General features: G+C 38.7%; 1 protein-coding gene across 3 annotated transcripts in view; it reads right to left on the reverse strand.

Annotated features, from left to right (window-relative positions):
• Positions 1-25,413, reverse strand: part of PTPRQ (protein tyrosine phosphatase, receptor type Q) — a 198,853-nt gene that overhangs the window by 96,677 nt on the left and 76,763 nt on the right. For all 3 annotated transcript variants that reach the window (XM_018552932.1, XM_018552933.1, XM_018552931.1), the window contains 9 exons: positions 23,015-23,116; positions 19,513-19,633; positions 18,315-18,475; positions 16,507-16,652; positions 11,500-11,662; positions 10,669-10,947; positions 9,150-9,301; positions 5,740-5,881; positions 5,248-5,517 (listed from right to left, as the gene is read on the reverse strand). In XM_018552932.1, coding sequence (XP_018408434.1) covers positions 5,248-5,517; positions 5,740-5,881; positions 9,150-9,301; positions 10,669-10,947; positions 11,500-11,662; positions 16,507-16,652; positions 18,315-18,475; positions 19,513-19,633; positions 23,015-23,116 — 1,536 coding nt within the window. The remainder of the gene's footprint in view (positions 1-5,247; positions 5,518-5,739; positions 5,882-9,149; positions 9,302-10,668; positions 10,948-11,499; positions 11,663-16,506; positions 16,653-18,314; positions 18,476-19,512; positions 19,634-23,014; positions 23,117-25,413) is intronic.

The raw sequence follows: 25,413 nt of genomic DNA on the forward strand, positions 1-25,413 counted from the left end.
ACTAGTGCTTATTAATTATCATAAGCTAGTTAGGTAACTTGCATGTAAAGTTGGTACAAGGCAATCCACATAGACAGCGTAAACGTAATAAGGCAATTAGTGATAGTTCTATAGCAGAAAAGGCAACAGCCTCTTACCAAACAGTCTCAAACACAGTGCAGTAATGAGTGCAAGCAAACTGAACGGCAGAGAGAAAGGGGGTGATTTACTAACCTAAACACACGCACGCACTAGGTGCGTGTGATTTTTACACAGCAAAACATATTTATCAACCAAAAAGTCTCTAAAAGCATATTTCCACTAATGCCATATATGGAAAAATCATGCACATGATGCATATATAATGCTGCTTCACAGTTTAGACAAAAATGGTTAGCTCATGCATTTACATTCCTGCATTCATCAACGCAAGCAACACAACATAGAGCTAATTTACACAACATCACCTTGCAAATTCATGCAGGGCTTTGCACAACACACCTGCTGGGTGTGTACACACTACAAAGTTGTTTAGATTCCACCCATAGATCATGCTGGGAGGGAACACACTACAGAGGTGTATACATGTTCGTGGTGTGTTTATAAGGTTAGTAAATCAACCCCAAAGTGTCAATGGACAAGATAGGAATCCCCCACAACACTTGTACTTGCTCTTAGTAGTAAGGCTCCCTGAGTCTTCTCTAGGTTGGTGGAGTGTCCTGGGCAGTGTGGCTCCTGGGTGGTTGAGGCTGTCTGGTAGCTGAGAGGGTGAGGCTCCTGGGTTGTTGGGGCATAATAATAATGGAACACCCTACCTTTGTTCTGGAGCTCCTTAAATAGTCCGTGGACGCGGAAGTGGCGCTATGCAGCATGCTGACACTTCCGCGTTCCACCCTGGAATGCATAGGAGGGCCGCCACCGGAAGTGGAGCACGCAGTATTATGCGGCCGATGCGTTCCAGGCTGGGAAGCAAGCGGCTCGCGATTCCCGGACTCGTTACAAATTGCAGTTCATGCCTGGTTTCTCTCCTCCCTGCCTGGCGCTGCTCTGTGTCACTTCTGACACAGCGCAGTGTCCAGCAGGGAGGAGAGAAACTGTCACAGGAGGCCGAGTGGTGCGGGGCAGGAGAACGAGGTGAGCGGCCGGCATGTCACAAGAGGTCGGGCTCTCCTCCCGCACAGTCCTGCTCAGCCTTCTGTGACAGATCAGGAGAGTGGTGTGGGGGTGGAGACAGCTGTCACAAGAGGCCAGGCCGGCAGTGCGGGGGAGGAGTCAGCTGTCCCAGGAGACCGAGCTCTCCTCCCCGCACTGCTCGCTCAGCCTCCTGTGACAGCAAGTCAGGATGAAGAGCAGGTACAAGGCAGTCAGTGATCAGTGATTGCTGACTGCTTGTAAATAATTGAGGACATCTACATCACTTCCTGTTCATTCATGATTGTGGACATGGTAAACATACTATCTCCATAAGTTATGAATGAACAGGAACACTCAGTACAGAGGATTCCTGTTCATTTATAACAGGGGATGCAGAAAAACAGATTGAGGACTCTGTGTCCTCAATCTCTTTTTCTATTTTAAAAGGGAAATATCAGGGATCTGTTTAGACCCCTAACATTTCCCTGAAGCCCCCATCGGTAAAGTAAAAAAATACAAATATTTAATAAAAAATAAACAATTTAAATTAAAACGTTTATAAAAAAATAAATAAAAATAAAATATTAATTTTTTTAATTTCGGTTTCGGTCTGACATTTTTTTTTCAGTTTTAAAAACTTAATTTCGGTGCACTCCTACCAATATATGTAAATATCAGTTCACTTTACATTAACAAATTTAAGTTACATTGATACTGCTTGGTACCACAAGTTATCACAAGCAGACAGATTCAGTTGTAATTTGACTGCTCTTCATAAAATGAACGACCAGCAAATGAATATGTCGGTGCTTCAAATAGCTAACCAGATCGCATTATCATGCATTGTCCAATAGTCATGCAAATGTTACAGCTCTGCTAGATGTATGCTTCAAAAAAGTATTCTGTAAACATGTTTCAAATATCAATGTTTTAGGGACTTACAGGGTCCGATTCTCAGGGTAACATAGTGACAATGTATAAATTGTAAAGTATACTTGCTGGTGTGCATGACTATAACTGTGAACGCAAACTGTTGAAACATCATACCGGCCTCAAATGAAATGAATGAAGGCCTGCCATGATTCTTATCCCAAGCCTGTAATGATTGTGGGGCAGAGAACATAAAAGTGATTTTCCCCTTTGTGAGAACATTTTGTTTCCCACAGATCAGAAGTGCACATTAGTGCACCTCTACAGAGCCAACTTTTGCAAGTCTGTTTGATCACATTGTTTGCTTTTATTGACTAATGTACAGTATGATTAGTCTTTAGAAATGTAATTCCTTTTGGCTTGTATTATCAGCATGTTATATGCCAACAAAGCCAACGACTGGGAAGACACTTGCATTCTGAACACAGATGTTCTTTAATATACACAGTTGTGCTCCTGTGCACGTTACCAGACTGGAAGCTGGTTGCAAATTGCAGACTAGTTTGACCATTGCTTCCCTATTCACTTAATAATCCCAAGCATAAGGCAGCTATAATTTAAAGGTCACCCAACAATGCCTCTAAAGTTATTATGTAACTTCTCCACTTTCGGATTTGTATTACAGCACATGTTCGACAGTTAATTTGCACACTGTTGCAAAGATGCCTTTTCTTTGTCAAGTAGCCTGTCAAGTGGCAAACGGTATTGACTAGTACCCACATTTTGTAAAATTTAGCCACTAAAATTCTACCCTTGGTTTTCCTCCCTAGAAAGTTGGAATGTCATATACCCCTGCATGCTCAATCCACACTGGGATGTGAGTGTTGTCCACAATTGTTACAATCATAATCGAGTTTCATTTTGTTTTAGTTCAATAATGATGCAACTATAACTAGGTAGTACAGGAAAAAAGCAAGCGATGATGGCCCAGGTGTGTTCATATTAATATCATATGCCCTATTTATTTTCTGTCAGAAAAAATAGAGCTAGGAGAGAGAGAAACAGTTCACATCAGATAAAAATTAGGTCTAGGTGCACTTAAATAAACTCTCAGGGCTACTTTTTACTTATTTGTTTACATTTATTACTGTTTGTCACTTACACACTTACCCATAAAGCCCCCCAGCTATATCTAAGCCACATCTGTAAGTGTACAAGTGGTGATTTAGCAATAATGAGTCAATGCATCACAACACCTCACTGCAGTAATGAAAATAGGTTTCTATTTTGCTGGCTTTAGAGTATATATGTACAACATACTCATTCTGCATGAAACTTTACAAACGCTACAAATACTTGCTATTATTTGATTGCCTCTGATAAAACACATGTCATTTAATACTAGTTTTCAAGGGTATTTTAGTGCCATAGCTGGCTTTATTAAATAAAAAGTACAAGTAACATTAGCCAGACACTCTGTTGTGAGACAGTGAAGCTAATCTGATTTCACCTTGTGTCAAAAATAAATGTACTGTCAATGACTCAGTGCTGGCTCTGTAACCATGACTAATGCCAGAACACCATTAATAAAAAAAAAAGCTGACAGCAGCTATAAAATTATTTCCAATTCAAAATAATCTAAACCTTAACTGATATTGTAGTTGTGCTAATAGCTATAGGTACAATATGTTTTTGCAGATGCATAACAACATAAATGGGTCTAGTTGTCTACTGTTTTGGTGGCACTACAGTATATCATTATTGCTATTGTAGAACTAAACCACTGGGCAGTGTAACTCTTGAGATTATATACTGATCCAATGTAAAAGTCTCTAGTGCATAACACAAAGGCCCTGATTTGATTCATGTAAAAGTAATAGTAAAAGGGTCTAGGTCTGCTGTATAGCTTTGAAAGCCCAAGGAATAATGTGTGAGTTGTAGCTTTTGCCTTTCTTGCTGTGCAAAGAGCTCACATTTTATTATCACTTTGATGATGTAGTGTGATTTCTTGCTGTTTATAATAGAGTCAATGGGGTTGATTTACTAACCTTATAAACACACCACGAACGTGTATACACCTCTGCAGTGTGTTCCCTCCCAGCATGATCTATGGGTGGAATCTAAACACCTTTGTAATGTGTACACACCCAGCAGGTGTGTTGTGCAAAGTCCTGAAGGAACTCCAAGGTGATGTTGGGTAAATTAGCTCTATGTTTTGTTGCTTGCGTTGATGAATGCAAGGAATGTAAATGCATGAGCTAACCATTTTTGTCTAAACTGTGAAGCAGCATTATATATGCATCATGTGCATGATTTTTCCATATATGGCATTAGTGGAAATATGCTTTTAGAGACTTTTTGGTTGATAAATACGTTTTGCTGTGTGAAAATCACACACACCTGGTGTGTGTGTGTGTTTAGGTTAGTAAATCACCCCCAATGTGTAACTCCAGCCCAAAACATAAGCTTTGTATACAGTAGAGAAGGGTAAGAACCTCTTAGGTTCTTATTGATGTCTGAGGCTCTGCTTGTGTCTACTGTACAGTCACTAGAATAGGAAGTCAGGGAAATCTTGTGGGATCAAGGACAACAATAAAAACCCATAACGGTTTTAATTGCGCTAAACTTTACTCAAAAGTGTTTTAAATGCTGAATTTCCCATCTTGGAGAAAAATTCACCTCCTTTACTGACACAATGTCTAACGTTCTACAGTATGTGCTAATGTAAAAAGAATGAAAACATGCAAGCAATAACTTTTTAACGATATGCTATTATATGACAAAGTCAGATACCTAATCAAAGATCATTTGAATAAACCTGCTAGTTTTAGTGTGTGTCTGGATACTAATATTTTCAACTGTAGTGAATACAGTATTTGACAGAGTATGTGATTCTCCAACCAACAGGAATAACGCCTATAGTGCAACACCAACATAACAGACTTTCTAGGGAAACAAGAACATAGTAGGCAATGTCCTATTTTTTACTCAGTAGCAAACCAGAAGTTATGATCACCTTTAAAGTAAATTCCTCATGGCATAAACATAGGGCTGGTATTGCTGACCTCTCATCCCAAAGATCATAGCTCCCTGGTCATCCTGCCCCAGTTCTTTCAGTCACTAACAGGCAGAGCAAGTAGGCATGTAGAGACTTCTCATTAAAACAAACAGCTCCAATTTTGCATGTGGATTGTGGGTACAGACAATATATACAGTACACTGGAAGAATATATAGAAATAATCTCTCATTTTGACATGAAGTACCTTCTTCAGACTTTGTTGTTGCATTGCATATGTCCTCCTTTCCTTCGCCAGCAGAATTTGCAGCTTGAATAGAGAAGTTATATGTGGTATTGGAGAGTAGATCCCTGAAGGTGTAGGCATTATCAGTATCGGAGACAAAGGTAGCAAGATTTTGAAACATTAGGACGTACTGAGTTATTTTTCCATTAGGGCGAACTGGTGGATCCCACTGAACTAAGATGGACTGCCAACTTGTTGCCACACAACGTATGTTCTGGACAAAGTCTGGGGCTGTTAAGAAATATACAGATTTTAGATTCACGTAGAAACATATTGGATCACATTTGTAAGGGAGTTTAAACATCAGTGCAAATGGGCTAATGTAAAAAATGTTAACATGCATGCAATAACTTATGAACCATATGATATTATATAACAAAGTCAGATACATAGTCAAAAATCCATGTCTGGACAATGCTATATCTCAATATGTGTATATAGACTGGTACATACCTGACTCTTGTGTTGTGAACTGAATAGTATTGCTGAATTGATTTCCATTGCCTGCTTTCGTAAAAGCAGATACACTTGCTTGATAGGCCTTAAATGGGTCCAAATTGGTTAGCTTTCCTTCTGTTTGAGCACCTGATATATTCTGGCAGACAAAAAAACAGCCTTGTTAATATGTGGACTACCTAACCCATATTTACCCTAATAGCACTTGTGGGTTATTCGCCAGGGCAGCAGGGTTACAAGGGTGGCACCAAGAGAACTTAAGGTGTGTACAGGGATGTTGAGAGGACTAAGAAGGCTCTTCATTGTGCAGCAAACTTAATCTTTCCTTTTTCTTGTTTGATAATCTGCATAGCTGAAAGGAAGCTGCACAAAAAGCAGCCAGTGTATTTTCTCCAATAGTGCATTCTAGCAGTAGTTTTTACTAAAAGCAAAACCATATGACTAAAGAGCAGAGCTTGTACAGTAGAATGATATAATTTATGTGTGTGTAGTGCAGCATGATGTCAAAGAATAGCCCTGGGACTATGATATTCCAGGCATGGAAGATAAATCTTAAAACCATTACTGCAAGACTCCTTTTTTATATGACTGTATATAATTTGTGCAATTGTAGGGATGTCATATTGTATTGTAAATGCTACTACAATGTTAGTGGTATACTACTAGATTTGATATTTATGTGTTATGGAAATGGATTACACTTAACAAAAAGGAAGCAACACACTTTTTATGTTGGTTGCAGAAATATTACAGTGCGCTTAATATTTAGCGTATTTCTGGTTAACTATGTGCCAGTGTAAATGTGCTTTATTGTGAGACCACTTGGAATACCACCTAGCCAAAACATTGTAATTTAAGTCTGCGTAGAGCCAAAACTTTTGTTAAGTTTGAACGGGAAAGGGTTCAAATCCCTATCTAGTTATTTTTGCTGGTTAAAACCCCTGGTAAAACCCAGGATCCAGCTGGGAAGATTTCACTTTGTTTCTTAGATATAAAAGGAGATATTGATTTGCTATTGGCAGGCATACTCAGCTTATAATGCCACACCCCTGGATATATAGAGAATTGTCGGTTGGGGATGGGGTTTTTTTTTTTTGCATGTGATATTTATTTAAATTTTTCAAACATTTACAGCCAGATATACATGTAAAACCATCGTAACAGATTGGCATATGCTTAATACATTCTATGACATGTATGGATAACGGCTATGTCAGTATAAAACTGCATGGGGTTTTAATAGTAAAGCCAAGTTTCAGTTTATATTGGATTGATTAATTTGTTTCTTTGGTAGATCTACAGTATATCTACCAGGTGCCATTTTCTGCAGATTTGACCCCTTTTGCAGCTCACAAGAGACCTTTGTGTGTGGCTGTTTCCCATATCTGGTTTTAGCTGTGTTGGATCATGTAAGCATAGTGATCATCTGTCATTGTGTATACAATATTTTTGAACCACCAGAGAAACTAAAACACCAGACCAATTATCTGCCATTGAATATGGCATTATTCTGATGCAGCTATGTACACTGAGTGGCCAGATTATTATGACCACCCCATCAGTACTTCGTTGGGCCACCTTTTGCCTTCAATACTGCGGCGATTCTTCTTGGCATTGACTCCACGAGATGTTGAAAGGTGATGCGAGGAATCTGACACCATGCCTGATGAATAGCACTGTCCAGTTCTGTGAGATTTGATGGTTGTGGAAACAGCTGCCTGATGGCTCTTTCAACTTCGTCCCACCAATGCTCAATTGGATTGAGATCTGGTGATTGTGGGGGCCATCTAAGCAAGGTAAAGTCCCCCTCATGTTCTTGAAACCACTCCTGCACAATACGAGCACTGTGGCATGGCGCATTGTCTTGTTGGAAGAAGCCATCTCCATTGGGATACGCCATCAACATGATAGGATGAACTTGATCAGCACTGATACTTTGGTATGTTGTGCAATTCAGACGTTGTTACACACAAATGAAAGGGCCCAAATCATGCCAGGAAAACATGCCCCAAACCATAACACTGCCCCCACCAGCTTGAAGGGTTGTACTCATGGATGTGGGGTGCATGCTTTCATGTTGTTCCCGACAAATTCTAACTCTGCCATCTGCATGATGCAACTGGGAACGTGATTCACCAGACCCCATTACTTTTTTCCAATGCTCGACTGTCCAATCCTTGTGTTCCTGTGCGAATTGGAGACGTTTTATCTTGTTAACTGCAGACAGCAAAGGTGTTTGAACAGGCCTTCGGCTTCCATATCCCATACGATGCAGTGTACGGCGAACAGTTCGTTCAGAGATCATTTGAGAGGATCCCTGATTAAGATCTGCAGTAATTTGATGCACTGTTGCCCTTCTGTTGTCTTGTACCAGTCTTGCCACTCTCCATTCTGCCCTAACATTGACTAGTCGCTGACGGCCACAATTCGCACATTCAGACCCAGATTTTTGGCTGACAGTCCAGTCTTTAAACACTTTAACAACAGCTGCTCTTGAACATTTAACGAATTTTGCTGTTTTGCTGATACTCGCTCCATGGCTCAGAGCGCCAACAATCATCCCACGTTCAAAGGCTGTTAAATCGCGTTGTTTACCCATATCTTCAGGAAAAAAAATCACTTCTACTGTCGTGGTAAACAACCTGCTTCCCTATTTATAATGGTCTGGCCCTCCAGCAACTTCAGTGCGAAATTATAGCTAATTATAGCTAATTTGCCTACAAACATCAGGTGGTCATAATAATCTGGCCACTCAGTGTATATTTGTGCATATAGTTTATAATATTGTCCTTCTAAATATTGTAGAATATCCTCTGTCCTGAAGACGTTGAAGATTGCTCAACATTACAGTACTGTCAAGTTTACAAGCATGCATGAGCATCTATGTTGGACACTTTAAATCAATTAAGATATGTGTATTTACTGAAACATGTTACAGTATGTATAGGTATATGGGAGGTTCTTTCATGCTACAGACATACACATTTTATGCCTTTTTAATGTAAATAAATAAACAGACTTTGTTTTAACAGTATTACAAGCAAGCTTATGGCTCTGCCATTAAAACAACCAACAATGCTCTAATATGTAAAAAGAAATAAGAAAAAGGGGAGGTAAATTCTCATCTTAAACAGTTGTCACCAGAACATTTGTCCCTATTGGATTATTTCCTCTCACTTCTTGCATTGGTCATGACTCTAACATTTTGGATTTTCCCATTGTCTCGGTGACAAAGGTCATCATGACAAATAGAAGAATAAATCTACTAGCAGATGGCAAAAAAAAGTTGACATAGGGTCTAACCCTTCTTCACTTCATCTAAATTTCAAGAAAAACATGTTGGCTTTACATATATTTGAAGTCATTTATAATAAATGTTTTTTTTTCCAAGTTATTGATATATTTACCTGAAAGAATATAGACTGACTGCTGTTTTCCACAATTTTAAAGCTGTACATTTGCACAATACCATTAGGTCTTGGACTAGGCCTCCATTGCAGCCAAGCTGAACTGTCACTTGCATTGATGAAAGTCAAATTGTAAGGAGATACTGAAGGCTCTGCAATGCAAAGGGTGCAGTGTTTGCAGTGCTTTTTGAAATATTTTATTAACATATTTTTTAAGATATTTTTTAAAGCAGAATTTCAGGTAGGTATTAAAAACAACAGTGATTGCACTTATATTTACATTATAATAACGTACTTATGTTTACAATATAATATTATTAAATGCATTTCTAAATGCAACTGGCATAAGTACCTGATTTTGTCATTATGTGAGCTCCATGTGATTTCTGATCAACAAAACACAGACAGAAAATGGATACAAACACTAGAAACCAATTTGGCCCTAGTGCAGTAGTATGTGCTGTAAGTTTAACAATGGAACATCCTAAAAAGAGGAGCGCTCAGAGTAATGCCTCATCAATGTCCCATCAACAAGCTGGATGTGTATCCCGAGCTGTACTTCCCTCAACATCATCCTGTACAGTGCAGGACCAGATGTGACCAGTAGTAATTGCTTGTGCGTGATTATGCCAGCAAGGAAAAAAGGCTACACAATAGGGGGGGAGGAATGGCTTCATCCTAAAAGAGTGGGGAGACTGTACCTTTCAGTACCATACCTTACAGTGGAGAGACTGCAAGGTAAGGTATAAGGTAAGTAATGTGTTCTATTACATGCATCCGACACTAAACAAGCACTATACTCTTAATATACATAGTGCGTGTGTGCAGGGGGGGTTTCAGGATTCAGCTTTAAATAATAAATAAATAAATTATTTTTTTAACAGGAATTTTTGACAGGAATTTACATTATGAGTTCAAAGACATGAGCACCAAATTTTCCCCTTGTACAGGAAAAGTAGACTATACTGTATGTAATGCAATTTAAAGTTATGTAAGGTATGTAATATGCATATAAGCAATCTAATTTGGTATAAAGAAAAAAAACAGTAACAATAACAATTAAAGCATGAAGTGGCCCTATAATAAAAATAAAAATAAAATATTCAGATAAATATTTCATTAGATCAGCAAGGCAAAAAGATTGTAGATGCATTTAGGATAAAATCCCAATGAACAGTAGGGCATAATTAAGGCATAATTAAATAATCTTTATGGCAAAACCTTGAACTACTCTGCTCTCATTGAGACTTTCTGTCAAGTGGCAGAGGATAAAATAATGAAATGCCACCAGTGTAAGTATAATTTTTGTAGCATAGCTAAACCTGTCAAAGCAATGAAATTTAAGCACCAGAGAAGAACATATCATGCACAGCTCTGACCTTGCTAGAGAAATGTAATAATTCAAGAAGAAACATGAGAAAGAAGACAAAGACAGTGAAACTAGAAACATGTACAGGATTATGAAGGATCACTTTTCTGATGATTTTAATTTAACACAAATATGTCGTAGGACTATTACCTGCTTCGTCTGTGAGAAATGGAAGCTGGATAGAAGGACCCGTTCCTTTTATTGTTCTTGCAGCAACAAAGATAAAATACTGGGTAAATGGATCAAGATCCTTTAGAATGATGGAATCTTGCATAGTATCAGGAAAAGACTTGTTTCCCTGTGGTCCATAAATCTGTAAGTAGTAACCAGTTATAATACCGTTTGGACGTACTGGAGGATTCCACGATAACAAGACTGAAGTAGATGTTAGATTCTTGCATTCTCTGATCATAGGTGGTGTTTCAGGGACTAGAAAAGACATATCATATTAAATAAAGTAAATCTAAAGGCTTTGGCCCATAAAACCTTATATGACTAAGCTCTGCTGTGATTCATAACTAGTCACACAGGACCACAGATATAAATAAGTACAGGAATTATTTTTACTTCTATGCTTTAAAATCTCATGTCACACCCCAATCTAATAGATATTGCCAGAAAAAAAGGCCCAATTACTTCTAGAAGGCCAAACATCAGCATTCTTCTAAAATATAGGAAACTGAAAATGTTAAAATGATAAGGAAGTACTTTAGAGACAGTGTGCAAAGGAGCAAGAACAACCATCTCCACTGTTCTCCTTCATTGTGTGCGTTGCGGAGTGGGGGGGGTCTCAAACTATTGCTGTCGATAAGAAAGATTTTTAGGATCCATGCTCTAAATACAGGAAAATGTAAGGCTGTTTCTAAAACATAGAAAAATGGCAGTGCCGTTCATTGTATTTGGACCCATAAGATTAAAAATACACACAAGTAAATTTTTTGCACAACTATAAGCCAGAGGGGGATTTTGTTGGTAACCTACCATCTTGCTCTGTGTTAACATCAATTGTCTCACTAGCTTGGTTTCCATCTCCAAATACAGTGCTTGCAGTTATCCAGAACTGGTAGTGACTGAACCTTGCAAGACCATCAATTATGGCTAAAAAGCCATTGCTATCAAAACTGAAATCATTCGATGTGAGGTTCTACAAAATAAAATTGGAGGTATAAGAAAACAGAAAGCAGACAATTTTTTTGTAGTTTAACTTTTATTTAAGAGAAAAGTACAACAAAAATTGTTTGATCCAATGAAATAATCTAACATTACACAGCAAAACATATATAAAATGTGCATACATCACTATGAATTTCTCTTAAAACCAGTGCAAATTATATGAAAGAAAAGAAAAAGAAAACTATGTGAAGTAAACAGTAAATAGAAAATGGTAAACACTTAGGGGCTGATTTATAATGCATTTGCACAGCGTATAACTGTGAGAGCGACATTCACAGCACATTACTGTCACTAGATGTAGTTGATGTGTATAGGATTTTCAGGATTTTCCTATGCTGCTTGGCTCCATCTAGTGGAAGTGATATGCTGTGATCACATTATAAACCAGATCCTTAAATAATATAAAATGCTTGCATAAGTATTATGCCAAATACTATATAATAAGTTGCATTTGATGGCTGAGGTTGACATTGGAAATCAATGGATTTGTCAAGTCAAAGTTGGTGAGCACTAAATGGTAAAACAGAATTGCAGTAGCTGTTTATAAATAGTGTAAGCATTGGGCCATTGAGAAAATGACGGATAGGACCTTTTCAATCCTTGAGTCAACATTTTATCTTGATTGTCATGCTTTTCCATGGAGGTTTTTCTTTAAATTCTAAAATACATAGGAGGAGGAGCAGGGGCTTGTCAGGCAGTGTGAGTGTTTATAGAGGCACACAACTAGGCACAGGCTCCAGCCAGAAATGTGCATGCATGGGTGTCGCCTCAGCAGCAGGCTAGCTAAAAGTTGTCCATGTGTCATTGTGGGGAGGGGGGGGGGCAGCGGTTTGGGGACAGGCTGAAGAGGGAGGAAAATAAACTATTTTTAAGTGTGGACCTCCTCTTCTTACAAAGTGAAGCAAAGCAATTGGGTTTCTAGGTATAGGGAACCATGTGAATCACTCATTTTCTTTTCATAGGAAAACACTGGTGCTTAGCGAGTGGTAGTTATTGCAGTCACATGGGGGTTGGGAGAGATTAGAGCTATTTGTAAGCTTCTTGTTGTGACTTGGTGCTTACACAGGGTTTCTATTTCTTACTGAAAGGGAAGGGAAAAGAAGTAGCAGTAACTGTGGGGGCTGACAATAAAGTGAACCTGTTGCTTTTTCCTGTACATCTGACATGCATTTGTTGTGTCGAATTAGCTAAATACATGACTAGGATTTTTTGTCATGTTTATATTAATGTTTATATCCCCAATAAGGAGATTTACCCTTTCTAGTCATGCTGGTGACCTTTATCAACAAGAAAATGAGGGAAAATCCCAAATGTTAGAGTTGTTTCCAGAATAGGAGGGCTAATAAGGCTAATCTTCTAATGGGGACACTTCTTGCAGAGACAACTAAGATTGAAATTCGCTTCACTTTGGAAGATTTCCTCTAACTTCCTGTTGCATTTCTGGAACAGGGAGTGAAGAGAAATTTCCCCAATGGCACACAGACAGCAAAACAACTGGCAGGGGTTTTACCCTAACATGGGTTTAAAACTAAAAAATGTTTGGGCTATACATGCACTGAGAAAATAAGCTGGCTGCCACCGCTTAACTGCTTTTGCAAATGCTAGTTGCCTGGCTGTTATGCTGATCTAACGGTTTCTGAATCATTGACTCAGTACAAATATGTAGGCCAGAAGTGTTGGCTTTTTATCTGACTTTGCTAGCTGCTCGCTTATTCTAGATTAATAATTCAAAATGTATTTAAGCCAGAGACAGCCAGTCAAATAACACCAATGACAGAATCCCTATATCTATAGGTAGAAGTCTACTTTAACCGCTTCAGGACCACCACCCCTATAAAAAAAAGTTCTGTCCTGAAGAAGAGGGTTATACCAAGAACATGGCTGCTACTGCAGCCATGTTCTTGGCATCATTTTAAACAGCAGGTGATTGCTGTTTAAATACAAGCAATCTTATGGCTGTACATCCATCGGATTGCTTGTACGGTGTGGCACCATGTGCCCCTCCCTCAGCCGTCACCGGCTTGCCAGGCACCGCTATCCCCCGTGCGGACCTAGGACAGGCATGGCAGGTCTCCCCTGACTGATCTGAGAGAGATCAGCAGGCTTCCAGCCACTCATCTCTGCTCAGATCACTGGACCCGGAAGTGGTGTGTATTACATCACTTCCAGTGTCACTTATACATTAGAGCCAGAAGAAGCCAGGAGAAGAAGCTGGGGAAGCAGATCTCTACTTCCTCAGCTTCTTTGGGGTCCCTCGGTGACATTAGGGTGTGACAGACCCCTGCTGTCTCCCTAAAGGTGACCTGTAAAAAAAACTATTAAAAAGAAAGTAACATATAAAAAGAAATAAAGTCCCCCCCCTCCCACGGGCATGCACATACAACGAAAACATGCGTCTGGTGCGCCTATGTGCCAAAACGAAAATTGCATCACACATGTTAAATATCGTTGTGAACATTGGAGTGAGAGCAATAATTCTAGCCCCATCAATCACTGTTAACACTAAGCTGATGAACAGTAAAAGTTGTTAAAGCATCGCCTATGGGAAATTTTGGGTATTGTAGTTTTTTGTGGTTTCACAGACGCACACAATTTTAAGGCTTAACATGTTTGGCATCGATTTACCCGACGGGACCCCATCTTTTATATTTTACCAAAAATGTGGGTATTATATTTTGTTTCTTTGCACTAAATTTAATTTTATCCTAAAAATACTGATTTGATAAACATTTACGCAAATACCATGCAACATAAAAAATTGCAACTAGCCTCTGCTTTCAGAAAAAAATCATTGTTTGGGAGTCTGAAGCTGTTTTCTAGCCAAAAAATCAGATTGTATCATGTGTGTGCAAATATCAAGGAATCGGTCAACAAGTGGTTAAAGTAACTTTTCTTCTGCATTTTGTAAACTACTTACACATACACATATTTACAAGGGATAACCGCTTTTAAAGTGATGTCATGCACAAAACAACACTTATGCTTACAGTAGATTTGAACCTAATTGCTAAAATCTCATATAACATTTAAAGTGTTGATGTAAATTCAAAAGTCATTTTTTATCTTTTTTAAATTGGCAGCTTTCATTAACATAAAACCTAAAGTTCCTTGTTCAGGCATTTTCTGTTGTATGCTGACAATGCTCTGTACCCGTCTCCCTATTACACTTATGCATTGTCACCCCCTCACCCACTATCATCCTGTCATATGTGCTTCTGGTAGAAACTATTAGTAACCATGCCAATGCTCAATGCGCAGGCATGTTCTGCCATTGTCATCATCAGGAAGCCCAGCCCTGAGAAATGAGCTGCAGCTAACAAAATATTAAGTTAATAGAAACAAATATAATATTATATTTCAGGATGGTAGACAATACTCAGATGCACTAAAATATGGTGAAAAGTATATAACAGTCCACCTGTTATCTGCACAGTGACATCATATCATTATATTTCACAAAGGATGGTAATGCTCCCACGCTCTAAACTATATGAATATTGGGATCTGTTCTGTGCTGGAAGCTTTCCTTGTACATTTCCAATAAAAAAATAGTATTTATCTCGTGAACGTATGTATGGCTGTATGGCACCCTGATCAGCATGTTTCTTCAATCCGTTGCAGCATTTGTTCCTACTTTTGCTTTAGAGAGATCTGCATCCTGATTGCTATTTGCACACTTTTAACGAACTCACTTTGTTACAAGGTTTGGAGCATTTTCTCACATTCATAAAACCAGTTTGGGAAGGATGTGTACACAGACATATATGTCTGTTTGCGGCCAGATGGCCAGCTACGATGCTTTGCCTTTCTGGCAAGACATTTGTTCTATTTTCACCTTGTCAAACATGTGAGCTAAAGGTACTGCTGCAAAAAATTCTAAAAGTACCATTATAACTCTTTCTCATTTTGCTACCCTGCTACACTCATAATTAGCAAATGATGCAATAATGTATAAGTACTACAAGTCCTGGCAAAAACAAAATGGACACATACGTAGATTCTAAGCCTTTCATACTAAATGATAATGATGATTATTGTTGTTGTTGTTGTTGTTGTTATTATCATTATTATTATCTAATGTTTATTTCCCTGTTAATATCCCTGTTGGAGAGATTTCACCTCACATCTTGCCAATGTGGCAAGAAATCTCCCCAGTAGGGTTAGAGACAACAATGAACAATTAAAAATAAAAATTATTGCGCTTGGCTAGTCTATCCAAATGTAAAGTAGGTTTTGGCTGGAGTTTCACCCCACTGCTGCCCTTAGCTCTTATGCCCATCAGGGTGCTTCTTGATGCCCTATGTTTTTGTCAGGAGTATAACCATATCTCATGTTTCAGAGTAATATTACGGCTCATGGAGTATAAATAAGGGTACTAACCAATTGGATAATAAGATGTATCTATACACATACCATTTTATATAATACACATGGCCTGCCTATTAGATGCAATGAAATTAGCATTCCAAAAAAAAAACCTAGCAATACATCCAACCCCTATTTAAAGAATAAAATCAGCAGCCAAAGGAATATCATTGCTATTTTATTTGCAATGGGGTAAGAAATAATAAGTGATGTTAGTGGTAAAAAAAACAACACAGTCTCATGAATAATTACTGTTTCAAAAGTTACTGCAGACAACCACATTATGTTCAAAAATCCTGAGAGGACCCAACCACTGGACAGCCAATAGAAAGTGTCCATGTTACACAAGGAGAGGGAAGACATGGGACCTTTGCATCACATGACTATGACTTTAGGTAAGTGAAAAAGGCATTTAGATGGGTTTTATTCTTAATGAATAGTATTTCTTACCCTGATGTAGATTTTGGAAGAATTCTGATAATATAAAGAATAATACTGTATAACTCCATTTGGTTTTATGGGTGCACTCCAGAAAATCATCACTGAAGAGGAGCTAATATTTTTGTATGAAAGGTTTCTTGGTGGGTCACTTGGGACTAAAAAAGAAGAAAAAAGGTCTTAAAGCTTTTTCAATATACATTATTTTAAATACATTGGGGGGAATTTATCAAAACTGGAGCAGACAAAAACTGGAGCAGCTGTGCATGACAACCAGTCAGTGTCTCTGTTTCATTTTCAAATCTTAACTGAAAAAAACTGAAGAAAGAAGCTGATTGGTTGCCATGCACAGCTGCTCCAGTTTTTAGCTGCTCCAGTTTTGATAAATTCCACCCATTATATTTATATTACTATGTACCCATATTTAAATACAGGGTGACATCCTACAACTTTTCAAACAGAATAATTGCATAAATAAATAATAAAAAGGAGACTTCTCTCCCCCATGAGATTTAGGACCTGTGTCGACAGGCTTTAGACTTGTGTCGACAGCCTCAGTTTGACATCAGTTTCAGACACTTTAGAGATAATTAAGAATATTTTACAGGTGCCTGTGACCTGCAGTTGACCTCTTTCTGACCTGCATTTGGCCTGTTTCAAGCAGGTTTTGAATCCTTGCAGGAAATGCATTTGAAGTGAACAAAAGCCCATCAACACAGGCCAAATATACTTCCGTCTTATCACCTGTGGTCATAAACTATGAAAAAAGTTACAAGCACAATCATTATAGGTGACATTTTAGCAGCATTAAGGGGATTTTGTTGTTTAATGGGTTAAGGATTTTGAAAGTCTGAAAGTTTCTTGGAGTTGAACCTTTCTTCCATGAATTTAAGATGCATACGGATATTGTTTGAATATTTTAAACAGAGATAGAGGGAACAATCTGGCAAGATTACACCCACCATCTGGCTTGAGAATGTTTTAGAATACTCCAAGAAGAGCTAGGTAGACGGTTGGATTGCCAATGACAACTTTACAGGTTACATGAGTAAAGCCAGATTGGTAAGTGCACATGATATGGTTTAGTTAGGATGGATATTTCTTCCTAGGTATTTTCTAGGGATGCGCCAATACCGTTTTTTTGGTTTCGAGTATGAATATTTTTTTCCGGTACTCACCAATACCGATACCGGAAGACGTATTAAGGAAGCTGGGCACCGTGTAATGACTCACTGCCGGGCTTCCTGATAAGTCAGGAAGCTGTCTACATGCTCCTTTGTAACCAGGTGGCCAATCATTACACGATGAGTCATTACACGGCACCCGAGTTCCTGATTGGCCAGAAAGCCGGCTCCATGCTCCCTCGTCACCAGTAATGACACGCCACCTGGCTTCCAGATTGGCCGGGAAGTGGGCTCCATGCTTCCTTGTCACCAAGTGACAAGGGAGCATGAAGCCAGCCTCCCGGAAGCCGGCCAATCATTACCTACCCCCGGCTTCCTGATTGGCAGAGAAGCCAGCTCCATGAACCCCGGTGATGAGGCCCACCCAATTAGGAAGACAGGCAGCATGTAATGACTTGCCACCCGGCTTCCTGTTACCGGAAAATTCAGTATCGGCAGCATTTGGGTGAGTACGAGTTCTCAATTACCCAAATACTGAGTGTTGGCACCGATAATGATACTAGTATTGGTATCGGTGCATCCCTAGTATTTTCATAACCTAAGAAGACTATCCAGTACAGTAAATGGTGCAGTAACCTGAAGCAGCCACTAAGGATTTATATTTTAATGACATATAAATTATACATTTTTCCATACCTCCTTCTAAAGTTTTAAATTTTAAAATATCACTTCTAACATTTCCATCTCCGAATCTAGTGCTAGAGGTAACATATGCACTGTATTCATGGTTGCTCTCCAGGTCTTGAAATTTCACGGAAGTTTCTTCAACATTGATGGTTTTATTTGACATTTCATCCCTAAAAAAGAGAAAAATGTATCATATACTCCAAAACTACAGCTCTAACATTTAGATATAAAATATTTAAGGTGTATCCTCCAAGCTTTCCATACATTAGAACTTCAGGATTAATTTATATATTATAAATATATAAATTAAAACTCTGGATGAATGAAATAAAGTGCTGCCCATCCCTCCTTCTGCTCAGCTCTAGTACTGGTTTCTCCTCCTAGAGGGTTGTGGGCTATGATTCAGACTTCCACTCTCACCACTCCATCACCTCACTAAAGCTAACAAACTCTACTATGAGTAAATGCTGGCTGCCACATAAATGCTCACAATGATCTCAGAGATTACCAGAGCGAAGTCTGCAAAATGAAATGCTTCCCTTTATTTCTGCTCGCAAGTATACCACTGTGCAGGCCTGCCCAGTGCTGCACAGCTTTTCCATCCAAAACATACTAGCCAGGTCATCTGCCTATTATGCACCGGTACTCAGGAACCCTTTCATTCCTATGGATGATCTGTACTCCACTGGATGGCTGAGGGCCACAATGAGTATGAAACATTAATAGGAATGAATATGGGAACAATTATACCTGTGCTGGCTCACTTATTAAATAGCTCAGTTTAAAACGTCAACTTGCATCATAGCATAAAAGATCACCTAAAGTAATTTTCGTATGTAATTATAACAATTACCATAATTTAAGAAAAAATATTTGCATTCCTATTCTTTTTTAAGGAAACACTGGACCAGATCTTGTGTTACACTAGCATATTTTCTAACACACTGGGAACTAACTACACTTGGCTACTGCTATTTGGCTTAATTCCTTAAGCTATAATGTGTTATGACCAAAAAAACTATTTTCAGTCAGCCACTACTCATCATTTGCATAGACGATTCACTTTGGCAAACTGAAGCAAGGAAACAACATTTTTAGAGTCCAACTGTCGCTGTTTTTAAATAAAGTCCATTGTGTTTTTATTTATTTGTACACAGCACTGAATATTATAAGTGAACATATTTTACCGTAGTTTTCAATTTCTTACCAGATATACACTGTGTAGAAGAGGATAATTCCATTTGGCTCAAGAGGTGGTTGCCATGATAACTTCACAATTACACTGGACATCTCTTTTATACCAAGAAAACGTGGTGGAGTCGATGGAGCTGTAAGAAGAAGAAAAAAAGAGATGCATGCAAATCAAACAATCTAAAATGATTTGCATAAAAGCAGTCCACTGAAATTGCACTTTAAAAATGATCCAGGAACAGGTATTTCAACTCCATCGGCTCCAATAACACTGTTACTTTCTTGGCTACAAAATTGAAGGACAATTTTTCATGGTGATATTAACACATCTGTTTCTGTGATTCAATGGAAAGAACGATTTCATGAGAACACAGATCAGTAGGCATACCACAGTGATTTGCTTAATATATTGTACGAATTCTGCGCTGTAATATTTTTTTCCCAATAAAAGCAAAAATCAGCTTTATAGGTGTGAATGCATGTAAAAATAAAGTTATTTGCAACACAACTCCTCTGGGGGAGGAAAGCTGGAAATAATTCTTTCAGCCTTCAAGAGGTGGGAAAATTCCTGCTGGGCATAACATCAGTAGATCATAAAAATATGGGATTGCTTGCAAGGCTTAAAGCGTTCCATGCTACACAACATATAACACACAGTGACGCCACATTAATAATACAGGAAATAATACATATGTCATCTTTATTTCCATAACAGTGTAATCATGCCAAGCATCCAGTTATTCTGCAGCATGCAGATTTAACAAAATACTGAAACTCTATAAACTTCTGATGTCAAATATCCAGTGCCAACTTTAAATTCCAAGCAATTTTCTTCTTTCAGATCTGTTTTTTTAAAAGTAAAAATAAGCTTCTTTCAATTTGGCAAATTCTATTAACATTTCCCAGGCCAGTCTGCAGAGTCCATGAACAGATTTTGTTTAACATTGACAGCTAAAATAATTAGTGATCTCCTTTTATACTGCAATTAAATAAAATAGCTTTGCAACTGCCTGCAAATATGAAAAGCATGACTAGTTGATGGTTCTTGAGGACTAGAGTAATTTGTGAGGCCTTAGTAGCCATTCAGTGCCTTTTCTTCATGCAGAGCCTATTCCTTGTTGCAGCCACATTTGGAAGTATTACAGAAGCAGTAGATTAGTGAGAACTTATAAGCTCTTATTTTAAAAATAAAGTTTCAAGGAGGAGTAGAGGAGAAAAAAAAGAGATTGTTGGGTTTAGGTTCCTTCTAAATCTTACATTGACCACACCTCCATACTCTGACAAAAACATCTTGCCCTGAATGACAGTATACTGAGCACTGCATTGGATCTGGATGTGCCAAGAAGTTAAAAACAGGTTTACAGTTTAAAAGTGTATACCTTGCAATTTAGCAGTATATCCCCTGCCTGGTGCATGCATGTGCTGACTGTAGTTAAGGCCACACTTATCTTTCAGTAAATAAAAATCTCAAATCAAGAAATTATATACCAGTAAGCCTGATTTCTGTTATGTGCACAATAGCAAATGTAAAATAATGAGCAGCAAAAGGTAGAGGAAAATCATCCATAGCAATATAGAGAAAACTATATGAGACCTAATCTAAAAACAAGCAAACAAGGACTGAGCCCCAGCCAACATCCTAAATGGTCAAATAAGTTAGATGAATCAACCCTATACAGATAGGTCTCCAATAAATCATTAATTTTTTTGTTTTCCTGGGTAATAGTCGCTTCACAACAGCATTTTATTTATTTTGGGGCTTCAGCAGTAAGTATGTGAACACACAAGTGAGCACTTTCCAATATTGCGCATGTGAAAACTACACGTACGTGCACACGCAACACCATGCATACGCCGTAGCATCTGCACGCCTGTTCTTGGCACCAGGCGGGCTATTTAAGGATGCCTTCTGCTCCTGCACACTGCTGGGAGATCTTCAGCTGTACTCTGTGTGTCTTGGGTCTGTTCCTGATATCTGTTTGACCTTGGCTTCCCCGCCCACCATTCTTCCATCTGTTAATTCGGTGCCACTCTTCTCGTAAGTGTATGACTGGGCCTGCTTCTGACTTTGCTTTGCTTCCTGATTTGATACAATGCTGCCCACACATTACTGACCCGGCCTGTTCCTGACTTTGCTTCTGCTCTTCGCTCCAGTTCTGACTGATCTGCTAGAAACCACCAGCTACCTCTGGCACCCACTTGTCAGCACCATCATCTAGTGCAGGGCTCAAAATTTCCATTCGCCCCCTCACAAATTGCGAGTGAAAATTGCGTGGGGGCGAGTGGAAATGAAGCCATTGAGTCGGGCACTCCTCGGGGCGGCTTCTCTCCTCCTCACCGACATGATGCCTGCTGTCAGGATGGCCGAGCGGGAGAGAAGCCGCGAGGAGAGAAGCCGCCCCGAGGGGGAGAGAAGCCGCGCTCGCAGCTGTCAGGATGGCCGAGCGGCAAGGAGATCGGAACCGCTGTCATCCTGTCCGTTTCAGGATGACAGCGGCTCTGTGCGAGGCAGAGCGGGGGATGGGTAAATATAATTGATATTTACCGATCCTCCGTGTGAGAAGGACAAACACTGGAGCGATCGTCTGATCACTCCAGTGTTTGTAAATAACTGGGGACACATAGTGCTATGTGTCCCCAGTTATGAATGAACAGGCGGTGATTTACATTACTGCCTGTTCATTCTGGATTTCCTCAATGGGGAGTAGCACTCAGTACAGAGGCTCCTCCCCATTCAGAAGCTATTGATAGTAAATATTTTACTATCAGTGTCTGAATGAATGGGAAGCCTCTGTACTGAGTGCCTCCCATTCATAGAGTGCTGAGGCTGTAGAAAATAGAAACTGAGGATTTGGTGTCCTCAATTTCTTTTCTATTTTCAAAGGGAAATGTCAGCGGTCTGTTTGGACCCCTAATATTTCCCCGAAGCCCCCCCCCCAACTGTAAATAAATAAATAAAAAAATTACAATAAAAATACAATAAAAAAATTTTTTTAAAAAGTAAAAAATTATTTTAAAAAAACTGCCCCCTGCCCACCCTCACACACATATTATTAGACATGTGCGAATACTAAAAATGTATTTCAGATGAAATGTGTATGTGTAATGCTCTGTGCGTTGTGCTGTGGCTGTATGTGTAATGTCCTGTGCGTTGTGCTGTGGCTGTATGTGTGTTGTGCTGTGTGCGCGTTTTGCCCTGTGTGTGTTTGTTTGTGATATGAAGGGCAACTGGTGGCGAGTAACTTCGAAGGCCTGGCTAGTAGCTCAGGACCTGAAATTTTGAGCCCTGATCTAGAGAGTGTGTCAACATCCTCATCAGCCATAGGCACTCGTGCCCCCCTCAGTCTGTGCAACTGATGACTCAACTCCAGTAGGGCTCAGACGAGAGCTACAAGGGGAGGCCTTCCTCGTCACTTCAGGCTCACACAAAGGTACATGACAGTTACATTGATCTTATAGCTGCATAAGTGAGTACAATAGACAGAAATAAAAGGTTGCGCACACTGTAGCCCTCTTACCATCTTCCTCTGTAGTAATGTTTTGTGCCTCACTGTGTACACCTTCCCCTTTTACAGTACTAGCAGACACCATGAGGATATAATTGGTATATTTGCGCAAACCTATAAAAAACAAAAAAACAACTCCATATTAACGTATTTACATATATTTTGATTATTAAGTATTATATTAACATATTGATTATTTTGACAAAATCTCACGCTGAAAAAATATGTCTAAATTTCCCAAGTAAGATTACATACAATTGCTGCCAGGATTTCTCCTATGTAATTGATGACATTCACTGAGTGAATCAAGTTAATCTGATTCTTACTAGGACAAATCTTGATAGTACAATAGTCAATATTTTTCACTTTTGTACAAATCATTGTTAAAATGCTTTTGGCAAATCTTGTTGGCAAATGTCCTTTTGTTCATTTTCCAACATGCACACCAGACTGGCACCCCTGGTAAGGGAGTAGTAAGCACACAGTCTCCCAGCTATGCTGATACATATCCACCTGGCCTTCCGCATTGGGGCGAACTTTGAGGGGGGTTCTTAAAAAAAACCAGGGGCATGCCAAAGCACCCTAGCTCAAAGCTAGGCAAATGGCCCTTTGTATACCTTCCCCTTTTACAGTACTAGCAGACACCATGAGGATATAATTGGTATATTTGCGCAAACCTATAAAAAACAGAAAATCAATTCCATATTAACTTATTTACATATATTTAGATTATTAAGTATTATATTAACATATTGATTCTTTTGACAAAATCGCACACTGAAAAAATATGTCTAAAAATATGTCTAAATATGTCTAAGAACCCTAACCAGGTCACCAGTGAGCAGGCAAAAAAGTATTAAAAAACACACACAAAACTAAAATAAGTCTATTTTTTATTAGTATTTACCTTCCAGGGTCCAGTGATGTCTGAAGGTTCACGCGACATCTTTTCAGCATCAGCAGGTGAAAGACAGGGAAGCAAAGAACCCCCCTCCTCACTGCTCCAACCCCAGTTTTAAGTACCACAGGGAATTATATGGAAGGGGTTTCCCATGAGATCACTACCTATATTTCACTTAGTCCAAATGTGGGCGATAATGTCAGTGTGACCTAACTGTAGAGCCAAAGTCATAAATAGAGTAAATCGAATAAACCAAATCATGGTTGAAAAATGGGAAACCATTGAGAGATTGATGTACAAATTTCTAGTCAAATCAATGATAAATACACCCCTATGTGCTTTTGTATGATTATATAAATAAATTAAAGGCTAATATGTAAAAGAAATTGCACAGATAAATGTGCCTGTGTAAGTTATCATACAGAAACAAAAAACAACAGGGTAGGAGAAAATAAAATGGGGGCTATGCCAAAAGATGAGGTAATAGTTCAAATGCATTGCACTACAACATAGTCTTCAGAGTGCCTTTTTTTCATTCTTTCACTTAATTTTGCAAATGCTAGTTTCCTGGCTGTGATGCTGATCATCTTGCTTTAATACTTTGATTCACTAACCTAAATAAGGCATGCAAATAAGGACTTTTTTCTGACTTTCCTTATTGTATAAGGACTGTTCAAGGATTCAACGAGTACTGAAGCCAGAGGGTCAGAATAACAACCGGGCAACTAGTATTTGCAGAAGGTCATCAATGTCATTTCTATATAGATATTCTATATATCTCTTAGAAATTGTTACATTAAACAGTGTTAATAGGATCACTAGAATGACTCATACTTTTAGATTGTAAGCCCTCAGGGGCAGGGCCCTCCTTAACATCTTGTCTTGATTTGTATTGTGATTGTAATGTCTTCCCTATATTGTAAAGCGCTGCGCAAACTGTTGGCGCTATATAAAACCTGTATAATAATAATAATAATATGTTTTGGTGCTTCCAGTTAGGCCACAAATAAAATCTGCTTATTGTGCCATAAATCATAACTTGTGCAGACGTTTTGGAAACCCTACATCTCACAAATAGGCTAATGCCGTCCCTTCAGTTTAACATAATTGTCTATCCTTTTTAAAAATAAATTATGAAATATTATGGCTCAAAACAAATCCATATCTTTATTCTGTGGCTTTTTATTACAAGTTGATTACAGCTTATTTCTGTAGTCTTATTATGCATATAGTTGATTTGTCCTTAGAGATAAAGATTGATATTAAAATAGCAGCATTTTCCACTTAACTAGTTTATATTTTAAAAGGAAGCCCACAGAACCTGATTTTAGCTATGTGCCCCCCTTGCAACTTGCATTATGCCTGTCCTATGATACGAGATCTTTGTATGCACCTCAAATAATACACGATTGCACTTTGTGTGTGTGTGTGTTAACATCCTGATCATTTCTCCCAGAAGACTTATGTAAAAATGAACTGTAGAAAAGATGAAGCAGGTAGTAGTCTGCCA

This window comes from Nanorana parkeri, unplaced genomic scaffold (assembly GCF_000935625.1).
Source record: "Nanorana parkeri isolate BGI_ZX_2015 unplaced genomic scaffold, ASM93562v1 scaffold101, whole genome shotgun sequence".
Taxonomy (NCBI): Eukaryota; Metazoa; Chordata; class Amphibia; order Anura; family Dicroglossidae; genus Nanorana; species Nanorana parkeri.